This window comes from Anolis carolinensis, unplaced genomic scaffold (assembly GCF_035594765.1).
Source record: "Anolis carolinensis isolate JA03-04 unplaced genomic scaffold, rAnoCar3.1.pri scaffold_7, whole genome shotgun sequence".
NCBI lineage: Eukaryota > Metazoa > Chordata > Lepidosauria > Squamata > Dactyloidae > Anolis > Anolis carolinensis.
Genome location: NW_026943818.1, coordinates 20,460,724 through 20,478,122, shown reverse-complemented (window position 1 = coordinate 20,478,122; position 17,399 = coordinate 20,460,724). Strand labels below are relative to the sequence as shown.

Genomic DNA, 17,399 nt, shown 5'->3' with positions numbered 1-17,399 from the left:
TAATAATAATAATAAAATTACGATTTGCCAACTGCAAAAGGCCACTCTACTTGGATCTGTGTGCATCATCCGAAAATACATCACACAGTCCTAGACACTTGGGAAGTGTTCAACTTGTGATTTTGTGGAACGAAATCCAGTATATCTTGTTTGCTGTGTCATACAATAATAATAATAATAATAATAATAATAATAATAATAATAATAATAATAATAATAATAAGCACAAATAATAATAATAAGCTTCGTGCCAGGGAGGGCAGCTGTCCGAATCCCCAGATTTCCAAACTATCTCTATAGATGCTTCTTTGCTTCTGATATCTGACCGTCAGGAAAGCCTTCCTGGGGTTTGGAGCTATTGAACTATCAAATCGAAGTTGGGTCTTCCAAAGCGACACAGAAGGATCCTATTTGGTGATCTTGATAACTTGATTTAGAATAACATTTGCATTGGTTTCCCTCCCAAACAGCCTGGAGGAAGACTTCATCACGTGGCGGGAGCAGTTCTGGCCGGCCGTCTGTGAACACTTTGGCGTGGAGGCGACAGGAGATGAATCCAGGTCAGTGCGTGTGTACGGACGTTGAGAAGAATGGGCTTGGTTCTTGAATGGGGTTTGCAAGGACAGTCATGCTCCCTTCTGAGAATCATAGAGGTGGAAGAGACCACAATTTCCCTCTAGTCCAGGGAGGAAAAGCCCCAAATAAGCCTCTGTTTAAAAGCCTCAACCGGACTCGGAGGCAGAGAGTTCCACTGCTGAACAGCACAGCTCTAACAGTTGGAATCTTCTTTCCTGTCATTTGATCCCATGGCTCCATTGAGTCCCAGTCTGCCTTCTAACAGCCTTCTTCTCCTTCTGCAGCATACGCCAGTATGAGCTGGTCGTCCACACGGACATCAACGCAAACAAGGTTTACACCGGCGAGATGGGTCGGCTGAAGAGTTTCGAGAACCAGAAACCGTAAGTAAAGACATACGGGCAGGATCACGCCAACCATGTGCCATTTGTAGCTTAAGGGTCCCCCAAAGTATCCCAAAAATGCACTCCTCATTAAAATGGGATCATTTTGCGTCTTGAAGGTGGACTTAGCTTGTGTCCATACTCCTCTAGGGAGTCATAGCTATTAAAACAAGGAGGCCGTATGCCAGTAACATGCTATCCTAGTAATATAATATGTATTATGTGTGTGTGTGTGTGTGTGTGTGTGTGTGTGTGTGTGTGTGTGTGTATGTGTATGTATATATATATATATATATATATATATATATATATATATATTATATTGTATATATAATATACAATATAAAATACAATCATATATAATACTAGCTTTGCCCGGCCACGCGTTGCTGTGGCTTATGGGAATCCTTTGTTGGCCAGGTGGAATAGCAGTGAATAGCCTTGCAGTCTCAAAGCCTGGCTGTTTTCTGGAGTAGCTGGAGCTTTTTCTTGTATAAACGTAGAGGCATGGATGAGGATTGTGCTGCCAAGTTTAGTGTTTCTGGGATGTGTAGTTTTGTTGTTTTGTCCTAGGCCGAAATTTCATTACCCTTTTATATATATAGACTAGCTTTGCCCGGCCACGCGTTGCTGTGGCTTATGGGAATCCTTATGGAATAGCAGTGAACAGCCTTGCAGCCTCAAAGCCTGGCCGTTTTCTGGAGTAGCTGGAGCTTTTTGTTGTATGAACGTAGAGGCATGGATGAGGGGTTGTGCTGCCAAGTTTAGTGTTTCTGGGATGTGTAGTTTTGTTGTTTTGTCCTAGGCCGAAATTTCATTACCCTTTTATATATATAGATAATATATTGTATATACATATAATATTGATAATAATAATATAAGGTAATGCAATATAATACTAATAATTATACAATATAATAATTATTATTATATATTGCATGTAATATTACTAATAATATTACAGTATAGTGGTATAATACAATATAGTAATATATAATGTTAATATTGTGCTATGCTAATAATATAATACCGTATATACTCGAATATAAGCCGACCCGAATATAAGCCAAGGCATCTAATTTTACCACAAAAAAACTGGGAAATCATTGACTCAAGTATAAGCCGAGGGAGGTAAATTTCAGGAATAAAAATAGATACCAAAAAATTACATTAATTGAGGCATCAGTAGGTTAAATGTTTTTGAATATTTACATCAAGTCTTAATTTAAGATAAGACTAACTCTTGATTAAATCATTATTCTCGTCTTCTTCATGTAAATGTGCTTATGTATCTTTTTAATAATAATAGAGTAAAATAATACATGTAATAATAATTAGAGTAGACTAATAAACGTAATAATAATAATAATAAGATCAGAGTGAAATAATAAATGTATTAATAATAATAATAAAAATAGAGTAAAATAAATGTAAGAGTAGCAACAATAAGAGTACAATAATAAATGTAATAATAATAGAGTGAAATAATAAATGTAATAATACCAATAATAATAGAGAAAAATAATAAATGTACCATATATTCTCAAGTAAAAGCTGACCCAAATATAAGCCAACCAGGATCCCCACCCGAGTATAAGCTGAGGGGGGCTTTTTTAGCCTTAAAATAAGGGCTGAAAAATTAGGCTTATACTCGAGTGTATACAGTATATTGTATGCACATATAATTTGTAAGCCACTCTGAGTCCCCTTCTCGGTGAGAGGGGTGGGATATAAATGTAGTAAATAAACAAATAAATATGCTTGTTCTATTTGGAAGAGTTGTGAGCCATTGTTAAAATATGCCATCTTGGTTTCATAGAATCCTAGTTCGGAGAGACCCCAAGGGCCATCCAGTCCAACTTCCTTCTGCCAGGCAGGGGTCACCATCAAAACCCTCCCAGCAGATGGCCATCTGGCCTCATGGACATCAGAAAGTTAATGGAAAAGTAGGGCTATAGACCAATACGATCCTAGAGTCACAAGAGACCCCCAAAGGCCATCCAGTCCAACTCCATTCTGCCAGGAAGGAAGACACAATCAAAGCCCTCCGGACAGATGACCATCCAGCCTCGGCTTCAAGTGTTTTTGGTTTCTTTCTAGGCCGTTTGATGCCAAGAACCCCTTCTTGGCTCCTGTGTTGGTGAACCGGAAGCTGAACCAAGGTGGGGAGCGGCACCTCATGCACCTCGAGGTGGACATCACCGGGTCTAAGATCAGGTCAGTGTGGCACAGTGTGTTCAACCTGGTTTGTGGCAGCCACAAGAATGAAGTTTTTGGAGTAGATCAACTACTCTCAAAGGAAAGACCACACAGAACAGAAAATGTTTCAAATTTTGTTGCATACTGTTGTTGTTATTGATATTATTATTTTGAAATCATCTAGATATGAGTCTGGAGACCACGTGGCCGTCTATCCCTGCAATGACACTTCGCTGGTGAACCAGTTGGGAGAGATCCTGGGAGCCGATTTGGATACGGTCATTTCCCTAAACAACCTGGATGGTGAGTGGCAGGACTGAACTAGTTTATTATTGTGTTGTCAAAGGCTTTGTGGCCAGAATCACTGGATTGCTGTGAGTTTTCCGGGCTGTATAGCCATGTTCCAGAAGCATTCTCTCCTGACGTTTCACCCACATCTATGGCAGGCATCCTCCGAGGTTGTGAGGTCTGTTGGAAACTAGGCAAGTGGGGTTTATATATCTGCGGGAGGAAGAAATCTGTTTGAGGCAAGTGTGAATGTGGCCACCTTGATTAGCATAGAATGGCGTTGCAGCTTCGAAGCCTGGGGGAATCCTTTGTTGGGATGTGTTAGCTGGCCCTGATTGTTTTCCTGTCTGGAATTTCCTGTCTGGAATGGATCTTTATTTATTGTCCTGATTCTAGGTTTTTTTTTTTAAAAAAAAAAATACTTGTAGCCAGATTGTGTTCATTTTCACGGTTTCCTCCTTTCTGTTGAAATTGTCCAAATGCTTGTGGATTTCAGTGGCTTCTCTGTGTAGCCTGACATGGTGTTTGTTAGAGTGGTCCAGCATTTCTGTGTTTTCAAATAATATGCTGTGTCCAGGTTGGTTCATCAAGTGCTCTGCTGTTGTTATTATTATTATTATTATTATTATTATTATTATTATTATTATTATTATTATTATTATTTTATGACACAGCAAACAAGATGGATATGCTGGATTTCGTATCACAAAATCACAAGTCGAACACTTCCCAAGTATCTAGGACTGTGTGATGTATTTTCAGATGATGCGTGCAGATCCCAGTAGGGTGGCCTTCTGCAGTTGGCAGATCGTATTATTATTATTATTATTTACAGTATTTATATTCTGCCCTTTTCACCCTGAAGGGGGCTCAGGGCGGATCACATTGTACACATATAAGGGAAACATTCAATGCCATATAACATAGAACAGAGACAGAGACAGACGCAGAGGCAATTTAAACCTTCTCCAGCTTCCAGCGGGTATGCTTGATTCCGGCCACAGGGGGAGCAGCTGCTTCATCATCCACTGCGATGGCAACTTCCTCATTCCAACGGTGGCTGGATGATTTTTATGGTGTCATAAATTAGCCTCCCCACATATAAGAGGTACCTAAATTTCCTACTTGATAGATGCAACTATCTTTCGGGTTGCTTAGGTCAGCAACGAGCAGGGGCTATATTTTTTTTATTTTTAATTGTCGGGTGCTCACCCTGACACAGGCTGGCCTCGAACTCATGACCTCTTGGTCAGAGTGATATATTGCAGCTGGGTGCTAACCAGCCTGCGCCACAGCCCGACCCATTATTATTATTATTATTATTATTATTATTATTATTATTATTATTATTATTATGTGTATTTATATCCCACTTTTTCTCTCCATAAGGAGACTCAAAGTGGCTAACATTAAAAGCCATTAAAACTATTGTCTCTTGTACTGGCTCCTGGGGCAAAAAAGGTGGCATTTCTAGCCCTGTTTTTTTTTTTTTCTGAGAAACCTTTCCAGACGATCTGGTTCTTTCCTCCCACGGGGTTGGTGCCGACTTCAACCTTTTCTGGAACCTCCCGAGCAAACCGGTTTCTCTGCAAACGGCATGTCGTCTGTGGCCCATGGCAGTATTCCCCAAAGGCTGGCTGGGATACGTAGAGCACCCTGTCCTGGCATTCGGCTTTGGGAAATCAACTTCCAGTCGCTTCTAATTACTCTACGTAACCAATATATACACATACAGCATCCTCCAGCCATCCCAATGTTAACGTTGGAGGGAAATAGGCCAAAGGAAGACTACAGCTCCCAGAATCTTTACCTGGCCCAATGGTAGACAAGCAGGAAAAGGAATATTACAACTCTCAGAATCCCCCATCTTGGCCTAATGGCAAAATGGGGGATCATATGAAAAGACGGGGTCATTACAACTTCCAGAATCACCCAGCAGGCCTTACACTTTATTATTATTATTATTATTATTATTATTATTATTATTATTATTATTATTAGAAACACTTCAAGATGATTCCACAGCAGACGCTCTGCTGGCTGTTGTATTGGATCACACGTTGGACACTTCCCAAGTGTCTAGGACTGTGTGATGTATTATTATTATTATTATTATTATTATTATTATTATTATTGACACAACGACGTTGTATGACACAGCAAACAAGATAGACATGCTGGATTTCGTTTCACAAAACTACAAGTCGAACACTTCCCAAGTGCCTAGGACTGTGTGATGTATTTTCGGATGATGCGTGCAGATCCCAGCAGGGTGGCCTTTTGCAGTTGGCAGATCGTAATTTTGTCAATGTCTTTTGTTTCCAAATGCCGGCTGAGATCTTTTGGCACGGCACCCAGTGTGCCCATCACACACATTATTATTATTATTATTATTATTATTATTATTATTATTATTATTATTATTTGAAACACAACAAGATGAGTCCACAGCAGACACTCTGTTGGCTGTTGTATTGGATCACACGTCGGACACTTCCCAAGTGTCTAGGACTGTGTGATGTAGGACTGTGTGTCTAGGATTGTGTGATATTATTATTACTATTATGTTTTTGTTTATTATTTTAATTTATACCCCGTTTTTTTCTCTCCACAAGGAATCATTTCAGTACATTTTAAGCCTTCCAATGCAGTGTACCTTCGGGTTAGCTGGGGGAACGTGGGAATCATCGCTTCCCTTTTTCTCTACTGGTGGGGGGATTCTGGGAGTTGTAGTCCCCCAAAGAGGTAGTGAACTCTGAAGCCTTTGGCTGTCTTCCTCGCTGACGGATTTTTTGCTCTTGTCCCCTTCCTCCCTTTGCAGAGGAGTCCAACAAGAAGCACCCCTTCCCATGCCCGACCACCTACCGGACGGCACTGACTCACTACCTGGACATCACCAACCCGCCACGCACCAACGTCCTCTACGAGCTGGCCCAGTACGCCTCCGCGGCCAGTGAGCAGGAGCACCTGCGCAAGATGGCCTCCTCCTCCGCCGAAGGCAAGGTGGGCACCCTCAAAGGGGAAGGCAGGGACCCCAAGGGGCCTTCTGCCAAGCAGGACACAATCCGATCCCTCCCAAAAGATTCCCATCCAGCCTCTGCTTCAAGTCCTCAAGAAGCGGAAACTCCACCTATATTCTGTTTACATTATTAAGGGATCACTAAAAGTACACAGAAATCTATGAATACACGTAGATATAAAATTGTCCCATTACTAGCTAATCTACAGAATAGAACAATGGTGACAAACTCCATATAATCATTCCAGACGCATGAAAATTGGACAGATGAAGACTGTTTACAACATAACATTATATTCATGCTTATATGTTTTCCACAGTGACAGATAAGTATATTCAATGACTGAGTTCAATACTCCAAATTTCAGTATTGTCCCACGCAGATAAAAGTCTTAGGAATGCATGGACAATAAAATAAAATAGAACTGATAATTTCTTCTGTAAATTGTGGTTCACACTTTAGATACATTCAGCATAGTCCCATGTACATTAGCATCTCGGAGATGCGTACAAAGGAATGTAAAACTCAGAGAGGAGACCTTTTGAATTTTGTTTTTCTTTCTTCTTGTTTACTCTTGATGGTAATATATATATGACAGAAGCTGAGATGTTTAAAAGAACAATAACACGTTTATTCAGGCACAAAGCTTAATGGTTACAGTAACTTTCTCTTTAGAGGCACTTTGATTAACAGTTGCAAAGCTGGAATGAGGTGTTTCAAACTCCTTAAAATGTCACTTCTTTCTCTACTGCTTTTAAACCGCAGTCACCCTGTGAATTACAATCACAGATTATCTGTTCCTCATCAGGAGACAGACTACCTTAAAATAAGTCACCAAACTTATTTTAAACTGACTCAAAAATAAGCAATTGAGCCTCCCTGATACCTTCAACTTAGGGTCAGTCTTCCCTGTACCTCATTAGGGCACAGACTAACTGCTTTTTTTCAAACCTGCACTTCTCCACCAAAACGGCAGTTGGCTCCGCCCACTTCTCCATGGCAACCAACTCTTGAGTGCAGAGATGCAATAACTGAAATATTGGCTCTTTTAAAACACAATTAAACATAACATCTGTAAACCAAAAATTCACACTTCATTACACCAAGTATCACACATTCTATTATACCTCTGCCTTTCTTGCCTTGTGTTGCAGGCCTTGTACCTTAGCTGGGTGGTGGAGGCCCGGAGGAACATCCTGGCCATCTTGCAAGACACACCATCCCTGCGACCGCCTATTGACCACCTCTGCGAGCTCCTTCCCCGCCTCCAGGCGCGCTACTACTCTATCGCCTCTTCCTCCAAGGTGAGCAGCGCAGAGGCGCAAATGTCTTTGGGGGGGGGGGAAATTCCATTCATGTTGTAATCTGGGTGCAAACACCAATGTGCTCTCTGGCTGTAGAGTAAACTATAACTCCCACTATGATGAGTCAGCCCCCTCAAACCCCTCCAGTAGGTTGAGTTAGTCATGAGAGTTCTGTGTGCCAAGTTTGGCCCAGGTCCATCATCGGTGGAGGCCACAGTTTCCCTGGTTGTAGGTGAACTATAAATCCCAAATACAAATTTTGGTATATCAGGTCTGCGTGCCAAGTTTGGTCCAAATCAATCTGTGTTTGGGCTCACAGTGGTCTCTGGAACTACAACTCCCTCAAATCAAGGGGAAGCTGGAAAAATGTTAAAAAAATGCCTCTGTGTCTGTCTAAAAACTGAATGTTGTTTGTCTGTTGGCAATGAATGTTTGCCATATATGTGTTCATTGTAATCCACCCTGAGTCCCCTTCGGGGTGAGAAGGGCGGAATATAAATATTGTAAATAAATATCCTCCAAAGACTTCCAATATTTTTTGCTGGTCATGGGGGCTCTGTGTGCTAAGCTTGGTCCAATGCTATCATTGGTGGGGTTCAGAGTGCTCATTGGCTGCAGGTGAACTATAAATCCCAGTAACTACAACTCCAAAATGTCCAGGCCAATTCTCCTCAAAACCCACCACTATTCAACTTTGGGCATATCAGGTATGCATGCCAAGTTTGGTCCAGATCCATCATTGCAACAAAAATAATGTTATGGCTGGGGGTCTTAAAGAAGGAATAAGCATTTAGGTGAACATTAGATTTGATAACGCATTAAACCCTGTGTCTTATTCGTATTTTGGGGACTGGTTTTAATCTTTTGCCTTTGCAAAAACCACCCCGCTGACCCATTTCCTCGCTCTCCCTTTTGCTCTCCCAGGTGCATTCGAACTCCATCCACATCTGTGCGGTGGTGGTGGAGTACACCACCAAGACGGGGCGGGTGAACAAAGGAGTGGCCACGAATTGGCTCAAGAGCAAGCAGCCCATGGACAACGGGCACAAGTCCGTGGTGCCCATGTACGTCCGCAAGTCCCAGTTCCGGCTGCCCTTCAAGTCCAGCACGCCTGTTCTCATGATCGGGCCCGGCACCGGCGTGGCTCCCTTTATAGGCTTCATCCAGGAGCGGGGATTGCACAAGAAGCAAGGTAATTATTATTATTATTATTATTATTATTATTATTATTATTATTATTATTATTATTATTATTAACATCGAGGCTGGGAGGCATCTATTAGAGGTGCTTTGCTTGTGTTTTTGGTACACAAAGGCAGAAGGGGGTTGGACTCAATGGCCCAAGGGGTCTCTTCCAACTCTATTATTATTATTATTATTATTATTATTATTATTATTATTATTATTATTATTATTATTATTATTATTTTATTATGACACAGCAAACAAGATAGATATGCTGGATTTCGTATCACAAAATCACAAGTCGAACACTTCCCAAGTGTCTAGGACTGTGTGATGTATTTTCGGATGATGTGTGCAGATCCCAGTCGGGTGGCCTTTTGCAGTTGGCAGATCGTAATTTTGTCAATGTCTATTGTTTCCAAATGCTGGCTGAGATCTTTTGGCACAGCACCCAGTGTGCCCATCACCACCGGGACCACCTGCACTGGTTTCTGCCAGAGTCTTTGAAGTTCAGGTCCTGATAGCGGTCCTGAGTTTTTCCTCTTGTTTTTCGTCAATGCGACTGTCACCTGGGGATGGCGAGATCAATGATCCAAACCTTTTTCTTTTCCACAACTGTGATGTCTGGTGTGTTGTGTTCCAGAACTTTGTCAGTCTGGATTCAGAAGTCCCACAGTATCTTTGTGTGCTCATTTTCCAATACTTTTGCAGGTTTGTGATCCCACCAGTTCTTTGCTGCTGGGAGGTGGCACTTGAGGCATAAGTTCCAATGAATCATTTGGGCCACACAGTTGTGCCTCTGTTTGTAGTCTGTCTGTGCAATTTTCTTACAGCAGCTGAGGAGATGACCCATGGTTTCGTCAGTTTCCTTGCAGAGTCTGCATTTTGGGCCATCAGCTGATTTTTCGATCTTGGCCTGAATTGCCTTTGTTCTGATGTCTTGCTCCTGGGCTGCAAGGATCAGGCCTTCTGTCTCTTTCTTCAGGGTCCCATTCGTGAGCCAGAGCCAGGTCTTCTCCTTATCAGCTTTTCCTTCAATTTTGTCAAGGAACTTTCCATGCAATGTTTTGTTGTGCCAGCTGTCAGCTCTAGTTTGTAGTGTGGTTTTCTTGTACTGATTCTTTGTCTGCTGCGTTTTGAGGAGTTTCTGAGTTTTGACTTCAATCAAAGCAGGTTCTTCACTTTGCTTTACATATTCTGCCAGGGCATGATGATGATGATGATGATTATTATTATCATTAGCCAGGTCTTCTCCTTGTCAGCTTTTCCTTCAATTTTATTAAGTTATTATTAATAAAGTTATTATTATTATTATTATTATTATCATTATTCAATTGGGGCAGTCATTGTAACCATTGGGATCTGTGCCCTCCTTCATTCCAGGCAAAGAAGTGGGCGAGACAGTGCTCTACTATGGCTGCCGGCATGAGAATGAGGACTACCTCTACAAGGAGGAACTGGCCAACTTCCTCAAGGAAGGAGCCCTCACGCAGCTCCACGTGGCCTTCTCCCGGGATCAGGCCCAGAAGGTATCTATCTCTATTGATCCATCCACCCATCTGTCTTGTCTTCCTGTCATCTATCCATCTTGTTTTATCTTGTCTGATAACATCTATCTGTTTGGCTGGCTATCTTCTCTATCTATCTATCTATCTATCTATCTATCTATCTAGTCTATATAATCTTATCTATATATCTTTCTAGAGTATCATCTATCTTTTGTCGAAGATTTTCATGGCCAGAATCACTGGGTTTCTAGACTGTGTGGCCATGTTCCAGAAGCATTCTCTCCTGATGTTTCGCCCATATCTTTGGCAGGGTTCCTCAGAGGTTGTGAGGTCTGTTGGAAACTAGGCAAGTGGGGTTTATATACAGTAGAGTCTCACTTATCCAGGCTAAACAGGCTGGCAGAACCTTGGATAAGCGATTATCTTGGATAATAAGGAGGGATTAAGGAAAAGCCTATTAAACATCAAATTAGGTTATGATTTTACAAATAAAGCACCAAAACATCATGTTATGCAACAAATTTGACAGAAAAAGTAGCTCAATATGCACTAATGGTATGTAGTAATTACTGTATTTACGAATTTAGCACCAAAATATCATGATATATTGAAAACATTGACTACAAAAATGCCTTGTATAATCCAGAACCTTGGATAAGCGAGTCTTGGATAAGTGATACTCTACTGTATCTGTGGAAAGGGTGGGAGAAGGAACTCTTGTCTCCTTGAGACGTTGGCCGGCTTGATCAGCATCGAATGGCTTTGCAGATTCAAAGCATGACTGCTTCCTGCCTGAGGGAATCCTTCCAGACAAGAAACAATCAGGGCCAGATAACACCTCCCAACAAAGGATTCCCCCAGACAGGAATCAGCTAGGCTTTGAATCTACAAGGCTATCCAATTCTAATCAAGCTGGCCAATGTCAACATTCACACTTGCCTCCAAGAGACAAGAGTTCTTTCTCCCACCCTGGACATTATTCCATATATAAACCCCACTTGCCTAGTTTCCAACAGATCTCACAGCATCTGAGGATGCCTGCCATACATGTGGGCAAAACGTCAGAGAGGAGATTCCTAATCATGCAGACGGAAAACAAGGCATTTCTGGGCCTTCAGGGCAAAGATACGGAGCCTGAGCCCTTGCAGTCCGCTTGCAGCTCATCTCCCTTTGCGATCCCTCCCCAGGTTTACGTCCAGCACCTTCTGAAGAAGAACAAGGAGAGTGTCTGGAAGCTGATCCACGAAGACAACGGCCACATCTACGTCTGCGGGTGAGTCATCTGTCGGGAGGGCTTTGTTTGTGCCTGCCTATCTAGATATCTCTGTGTGTGTGTGTGAGAATAATTGGTTAAGAGCGAGAGAGGCTTTGGAAAAGAAAACACACTGTTAAGGGAAGGGAAGAGGAGTGAGAAATATATCATATATTGCAAGCAATGGCCTCCAGGCTTTTTCAGATCAAGAAAAGGGCAGAAAAACTCAGCTTATCTTCAAATATATACGGTACATACAAATTCAACTTAAGAACCAACCTACAGAACTCATCTTGTCTGTAATTTGGGGACTGTTTGTGTGTGTGTGTGTGTATATATATATAGGGCTCAAACCCGTAACACTCTGGGTTACAGAGCCATCGATCTTTAATGTAGGTGAATAAAACCTTCCCGTTTCCTGTCCTTTGTTCCCGCCTGTCCAGGGACACAGGTGCGGAGAAGAAATGTAGGTTGTTTTTATTTAATTAAATATATTATATTACAATTTATATTATATCCGCTGCCACCAGTGTAATAATGTTTTATTTAAACGTTGCCACCAAATGTAAAGATGTTTATAATGCGGCCACCAGATGCAAAGGGGATTATCTACGCTTGCCACCACTATGGGAAGATGCAGCCACTAGCTTTTTCTTCCTTCTTCTTGTTTGCTTTTGATGGTAATATATATATGACAGAAGCTGAGATGTTTAAAAGAACAATAACACGTTTATTCAGGCACAAAGCTTAATGGTTACAGTAACTTTCTCTTTAGAGGCACTTTGATTAACAGTTGCAAAGCTAGAATGAGGTGTTTCAAATTCCTTAAAATGTCACTTCTTTCTCTACTGCTCTAAACTGCAGTCACCCTGTGAATTACAATAACAGATTATCTGTTCCTCATCAGGAGACAGACTACCTTAAAATAAGTCACCAAACTTATTTTAAACTGACTCAGAAATAAGCAGTTGAGCCTCCCTGATCCCTTCCAACTGAGAGTCAGTCTTCCCTGTACCTCATCAGGACACAGACTAACTGCTTCTTTTTCAAACCTGCACTTCTCCACCAAAACGGCAGTTGGCTCCACCCACTTCTCCCTGGCAACCAACTCTTGAGTGCAGAGATGCCCTAACTGAAATATTGACCCTTTTAAAACACAATTAAACATGACATCTGTAAACAAAACAAAAAAAATCACACTTCATTACAACAGAATATGTCATAATCCAATCAAACATGATTGGCAATGTCATGCTTTCTCTCCTTTTGCAGAGACGCCCGCAACATGGCCCGCGACGTGCAGAACACCTTCTACGAGATCGTGGCCGAGTTCGGCAAGATGGACCAGCCGCAGGCGGTGGACTACATCAAGAAGCTCATGACCAAGGGCCGCTACTCCTTGGACATCTGGAGTTAAGGGGGGTGGAGACTTATTCGCCGGGGAGAGGAGGAGGAGGAGGAGGTGGCGGTGCTTCTCAAAGGGTTGGTGGAAGGGAAGAAAGTGTCCCTCCGCCGATCCGATCCGCTCCCTTTTGGGACTTTTGGGGCTCTTTGGCGAGGAGAAAACACACGGCCCCCTTTCCTCTCCCTTCCCTCCTTTATCGCCTGCTTCTCTCGCAGACGAGGGAGTGCCCGTCTTTCTTCCTCGATACATCTTTCATTCTTTCTTTTTTTGTCTCGGAAGCGTCTCTTTTGGGCGAGACGCCTCCGCTGGCCCCAGACTCAAAACTACGACGACACTCTTATTATTATTCTTCTCGCTTTCCTTCCTTTGGCCTGTTCGGAAACCCATTCGGGGAGGAGCTTTGGGTGGCTGCTTGGCGTTTTTCTCTCTCTCCTTTCTCAACACGGGGAACAGGGCAGGAAAATGGCTCATTTCGAGACCGGTTTCCTTCGGAGCGGAGGAATCGGCGAAACGGTTTGCGCTGGGCTTCGTTTCCGTTTTCTTACTCCCCAACTCGGCGGCAAAACCTCTTTCGACCAACCGCCGAACTAATGCTTCTCCAGTCAAATTTGCTCGAAAATCCTCGAAACACTGGGGGGATTTGGCTGGCAGGGCCTTCCCGTTGTGGCCTCGCTTGCTCCTTTCCGCACATTGAAGCTGCTATGGGGCCCCAAACAGTCTCTATTTGCATTCGGTCCCCCGCCGAATGTACGTAAGGTTAAGGAGACTTGCTCTTCAAATAAAAACAACCCTTGGTTCTTTTGCACCATTTCCTTTCTTTGCAGTGTATCAAAGCGTGCAGTGTTGTGCCGTGGTTGCCGTTCACATGGCTCTTGAGGGGAATTGTTGTGGAGTGGATTCTGGAAGATACAGTCCAGCCTATTGAGAGCCCTTTCTTGCTTTCTAGTGTGCTTTCTGGCTTTAGGATGAACTACAGCTCCTACTATGGTGAGTTAGTCTCCCTCAATTCTCTCTAGTAGGTTCAGTTGGTCATGGTGGTTGTGTGTGCCAAGTTTGGTCCAGGTCCGTCATTGGTGATAGTCACAGTGTCTCTGGATGTCAGTGAACTACAACTCCCAGAAATGAAAGTCAGTTCTCTCCAAGTATATTCAGTTGGTCATGGTGGTTCTGTGTGCCAAGTCTGATCCAAGTCCATCGTCGGTGGGGTTCAGAGTTTATCTGGTTAGAGATGAACTACAACTCCCCAAACTCTCCAGTATTCAAATTTGGGCGTGTGTGCATTGTCGTTTGAGTTCACTATGCTTTCTGGATGTAGGTGAACTCTCCCAAATCAAGGTGAATTCCCCCCAAAACCCTTGTCGGTCATGGGATTCTGTGTGCCAAGTTAGGTCCAGGTCCATCTTTGGTAGGGTTCGACGTGCCCTTTGATTGCAGGTGAACTTTAAATCCCAGTATCTACAATACCCAAATGTCAAGGGCAATTCCCCCAAAACCCACCAGTATTCAAATTTGGGCATATCGGGTATACATGCCAAGTTTGGTCCAGATAACTCCTATAAATCATGGTAAATTCTGCCCAAACCTCTTGAGTATTTTGTGTTGGTCACGGGGGTTCTGTGTGCCAAATGTGGTCCATGTCCATGGCTTGATGGATCTGGACCCTTCATAAAATAATGGAGGGCTTTGAATTGCAAAATCAATGGCAAGAACCACAAAAAGTAGAAAATTGAAGTTGATAGAAAAAATTAGCTACCTGCCTCTAGACATAGACTGAGCCACCAAATAGATCCAGAAACTGGGCTGTTCTTTCCCAAAGTATGAAAATAGTTGGAAATACAGTAGAGTCTCACTTATCCAAGTTAAACGGGCTGGCAGAAGCTTGGATAATTTTTTTAATGCCTTTTAATGCCTATTTGTGTGTTTTTGTATTTGATATTACTGTATGCTGGTTTTATATCTGTAAGCCGCCCCGAGTCCCTCTGGGGAGATGGTGGCGGGGTACAAAAATAAAATTATTATTATTATTATTATTATTATTATTATTATTATTATTATTATTATCTTGGATAATAAGGAGGGATTAAGGAAAAGCCTATTAAACATCAAATTAGGTTACGATTTTACAAATTAAGCAGCAAAACATGTTTTACAACAAATTTGACAGAAAAAGCAGTTGAATATGCAGTAATGTTATGTTGTAATTACTGTATTTGCAAATTTAGCATCAAATATATCACGATACAGTAAAGTCTCACTTATCCAACTCGCTTATCCAACGTTCTGGATTATCCAATGCATTTTTGTAGTCAATGTTTTTAATACATTGTGATATTTTAGTGCTAAATTAGTAAATGCAGTAATTACAACATAGCATTACTGCATATTGAACTACTTTTTCTATCAAATTTGTTGTCTAACATGATGTTTTGGTGCTTAATTTGTAAAATCACAATCTAATTTGATGTTTAATAGGCTTTTCCTTAATCCCTCCTTATTATCCAAGATATTCGCTTATCCAAGCTTCTGCCGGCCCGTTTAGCTTGGATAAGCGAATATCTTGGCTAATAAGGAGGGATTAAGGAAAAGCCTATTAAACATCAAATTAGGTTATGATTTTACAAATTAAGCACCAAAACATGTTATACAACAAATTTGACAGAAAAAGTATTTCAGTACACAGTAATGTTATGTTGTAATTACTGTATTTACGAATTTAGCACCAAAATATCACAATATATTGAAAACATTGACTACAAAAATGTGTTGGATAATCCAGAAGGTTGGATAAGCGAGTGTTGGATAAGTGAGACTCTACTGTACTGTATTTACGAATTTAGCATCAAATATATCATGATACAGTAGAGTCTCACTTATCCAACACTCACTTATCCAATGTTCTGGATTATCCAATGCATTTTTGTAGTCAATGTTTTCAATATATCGTGATATTTTGTTGCTAAATTCGTAACTACAGTAATTACTACATAGCATTCCTGCATATTGAACTACTTTTTCTATCAAATTTTTGTCTAACATGATGTTTTGGTGCTTAATTTGTAAAATTACAACCTAAATTGATGTTTAATAGGCTTTTCCTTAATCCCTTCTTATTAGCTAACATATTCGCTTATCCAACATTCTGCCGGCCCGTTTATGTTGGATAAGTAAGACTCTACTGTATATTGAAAACATTGACTACAAAATGGCTTGGATAATCCAGAAACTTGGATAAGCACTTATCCAAGATAAGTGAGACTCTACTGTACTACCATTTTTGCAGCTCAAACCATAACGCAGGACAAATAAGGCATTTCCCTTTTCTTTATTTTCCCAAATGGCAATATATATATATACACATATATACGGATACATGAACGGAACAACAAGGAGTACATTCGTAGACCAGAGTTGCTTGTAGACACAAGCCAGCTCTTTCAAGGCGGCACTCAAGACACACAACGGACGCAAACAACATTCAAAACAGTACCGTTTCCAGATACCTGACTTCGGCCCGAGCGGAATATCAAAACCTTTTGGGGCTCTGAGGATGGCAGTATATGTAGCCACGGGCCTTAAGCCAGAGCAGGGGAGATAAGACAACTTTCCCTTGGGATCCCAGTTCAGACAAATGGTCCCAATGCTCTCACATTAGACTGGCCCCAGTCCTGGAATTGGGTTTTTTCAGAGAAAGAGTAGTGTCCGAACGAGGGTCACAGGCCTTTGTCCACAATCCTCAAGGCCTGGCTTTTCAGGACGCTAAGACCTCAGGGCCAGCGCGCAACAAACTGGGACGGAATAGGGCAGGTATTTGGCTTCCCATCGTCCTCACTCTGCTTTCTGGGCCTTGTCTTGGAACTTCTGGTGGACGACCCGCAAAGTGGTGAAGAAGTTGCCGGCGAAGAGGATGAAGAAGGGGAGGCCGCACATCAGGACCTAAAAAAGAAGGAAAGAAAACAATACACAGCGCTTGCCAAAAAAAATCCTAAAAGTAAACCTACCACTAGCGCCAGAATCCTTCCTATTGGGAATGGTAAACTTAGAATGGTCAAAAAGCGAAGATAAAATCTTCATATATCTAACAACAGCTGCCAGACTAGTATACGCCGAAGTATGGAAACAAAAAACCATCCCAGAAAAAAAAACGAATGGATAACAAAAATAGTAGACATTATGAACATGGACCAATTTAACCTACTTGTTATCAAAGGCCGAAAATAAACCAAGAACTGCTACCAACTGGAAACCAGTTAAAGACTGGTTGAAAAAAGAAAAGATACCA

At 41.7% G+C, this 17,399-nt stretch overlaps 2 protein-coding genes across 4 annotated transcripts in view; one reads left to right on the top strand and one right to left on the bottom strand.

The window, feature by feature from the left end:
- Positions 1–13,928, top strand: part of LOC100565465 (NADPH--cytochrome P450 reductase) — a 51,132-nt gene extending 37,204 nt beyond the window's left edge. For all 3 annotated transcript variants that reach the window (XM_062960272.1, XM_062960271.1, XM_062960273.1), the window contains 10 exons: positions 471–560; positions 861–959; positions 3,060–3,176; positions 3,343–3,461; positions 6,268–6,449; positions 7,621–7,770; positions 8,695–8,962; positions 10,339–10,484; positions 11,651–11,736; positions 12,988–13,928. In XM_062960272.1, coding sequence (XP_062816342.1) covers positions 471–560; positions 861–959; positions 3,060–3,176; positions 3,343–3,461; positions 6,268–6,449; positions 7,621–7,770; positions 8,695–8,962; positions 10,339–10,484; positions 11,651–11,736; positions 12,988–13,132 — 1,402 coding nt within the window. In that variant the 3' untranslated portion in view covers positions 13,133–13,928. The remainder of the gene's footprint in view (positions 1–470; positions 561–860; positions 960–3,059; positions 3,177–3,342; positions 3,462–6,267; positions 6,450–7,620; positions 7,771–8,694; positions 8,963–10,338; positions 10,485–11,650; positions 11,737–12,987) is intronic.
- Positions 13,929–16,427: 2,499 nt separating this feature from the next.
- Positions 16,428–17,399, bottom strand: part of tmem120a (transmembrane protein 120A) — a 15,935-nt gene continuing 14,963 nt past the window's right edge. The window contains exon 12 of the mRNA XM_062960274.1: positions 16,428–17,053. Within this exon, the coding sequence (XP_062816344.1) occupies positions 16,946–17,053 (108 nt within the window). The 3' untranslated portion in view covers positions 16,428–16,945. The remainder of the gene's footprint in view (positions 17,054–17,399) is intronic.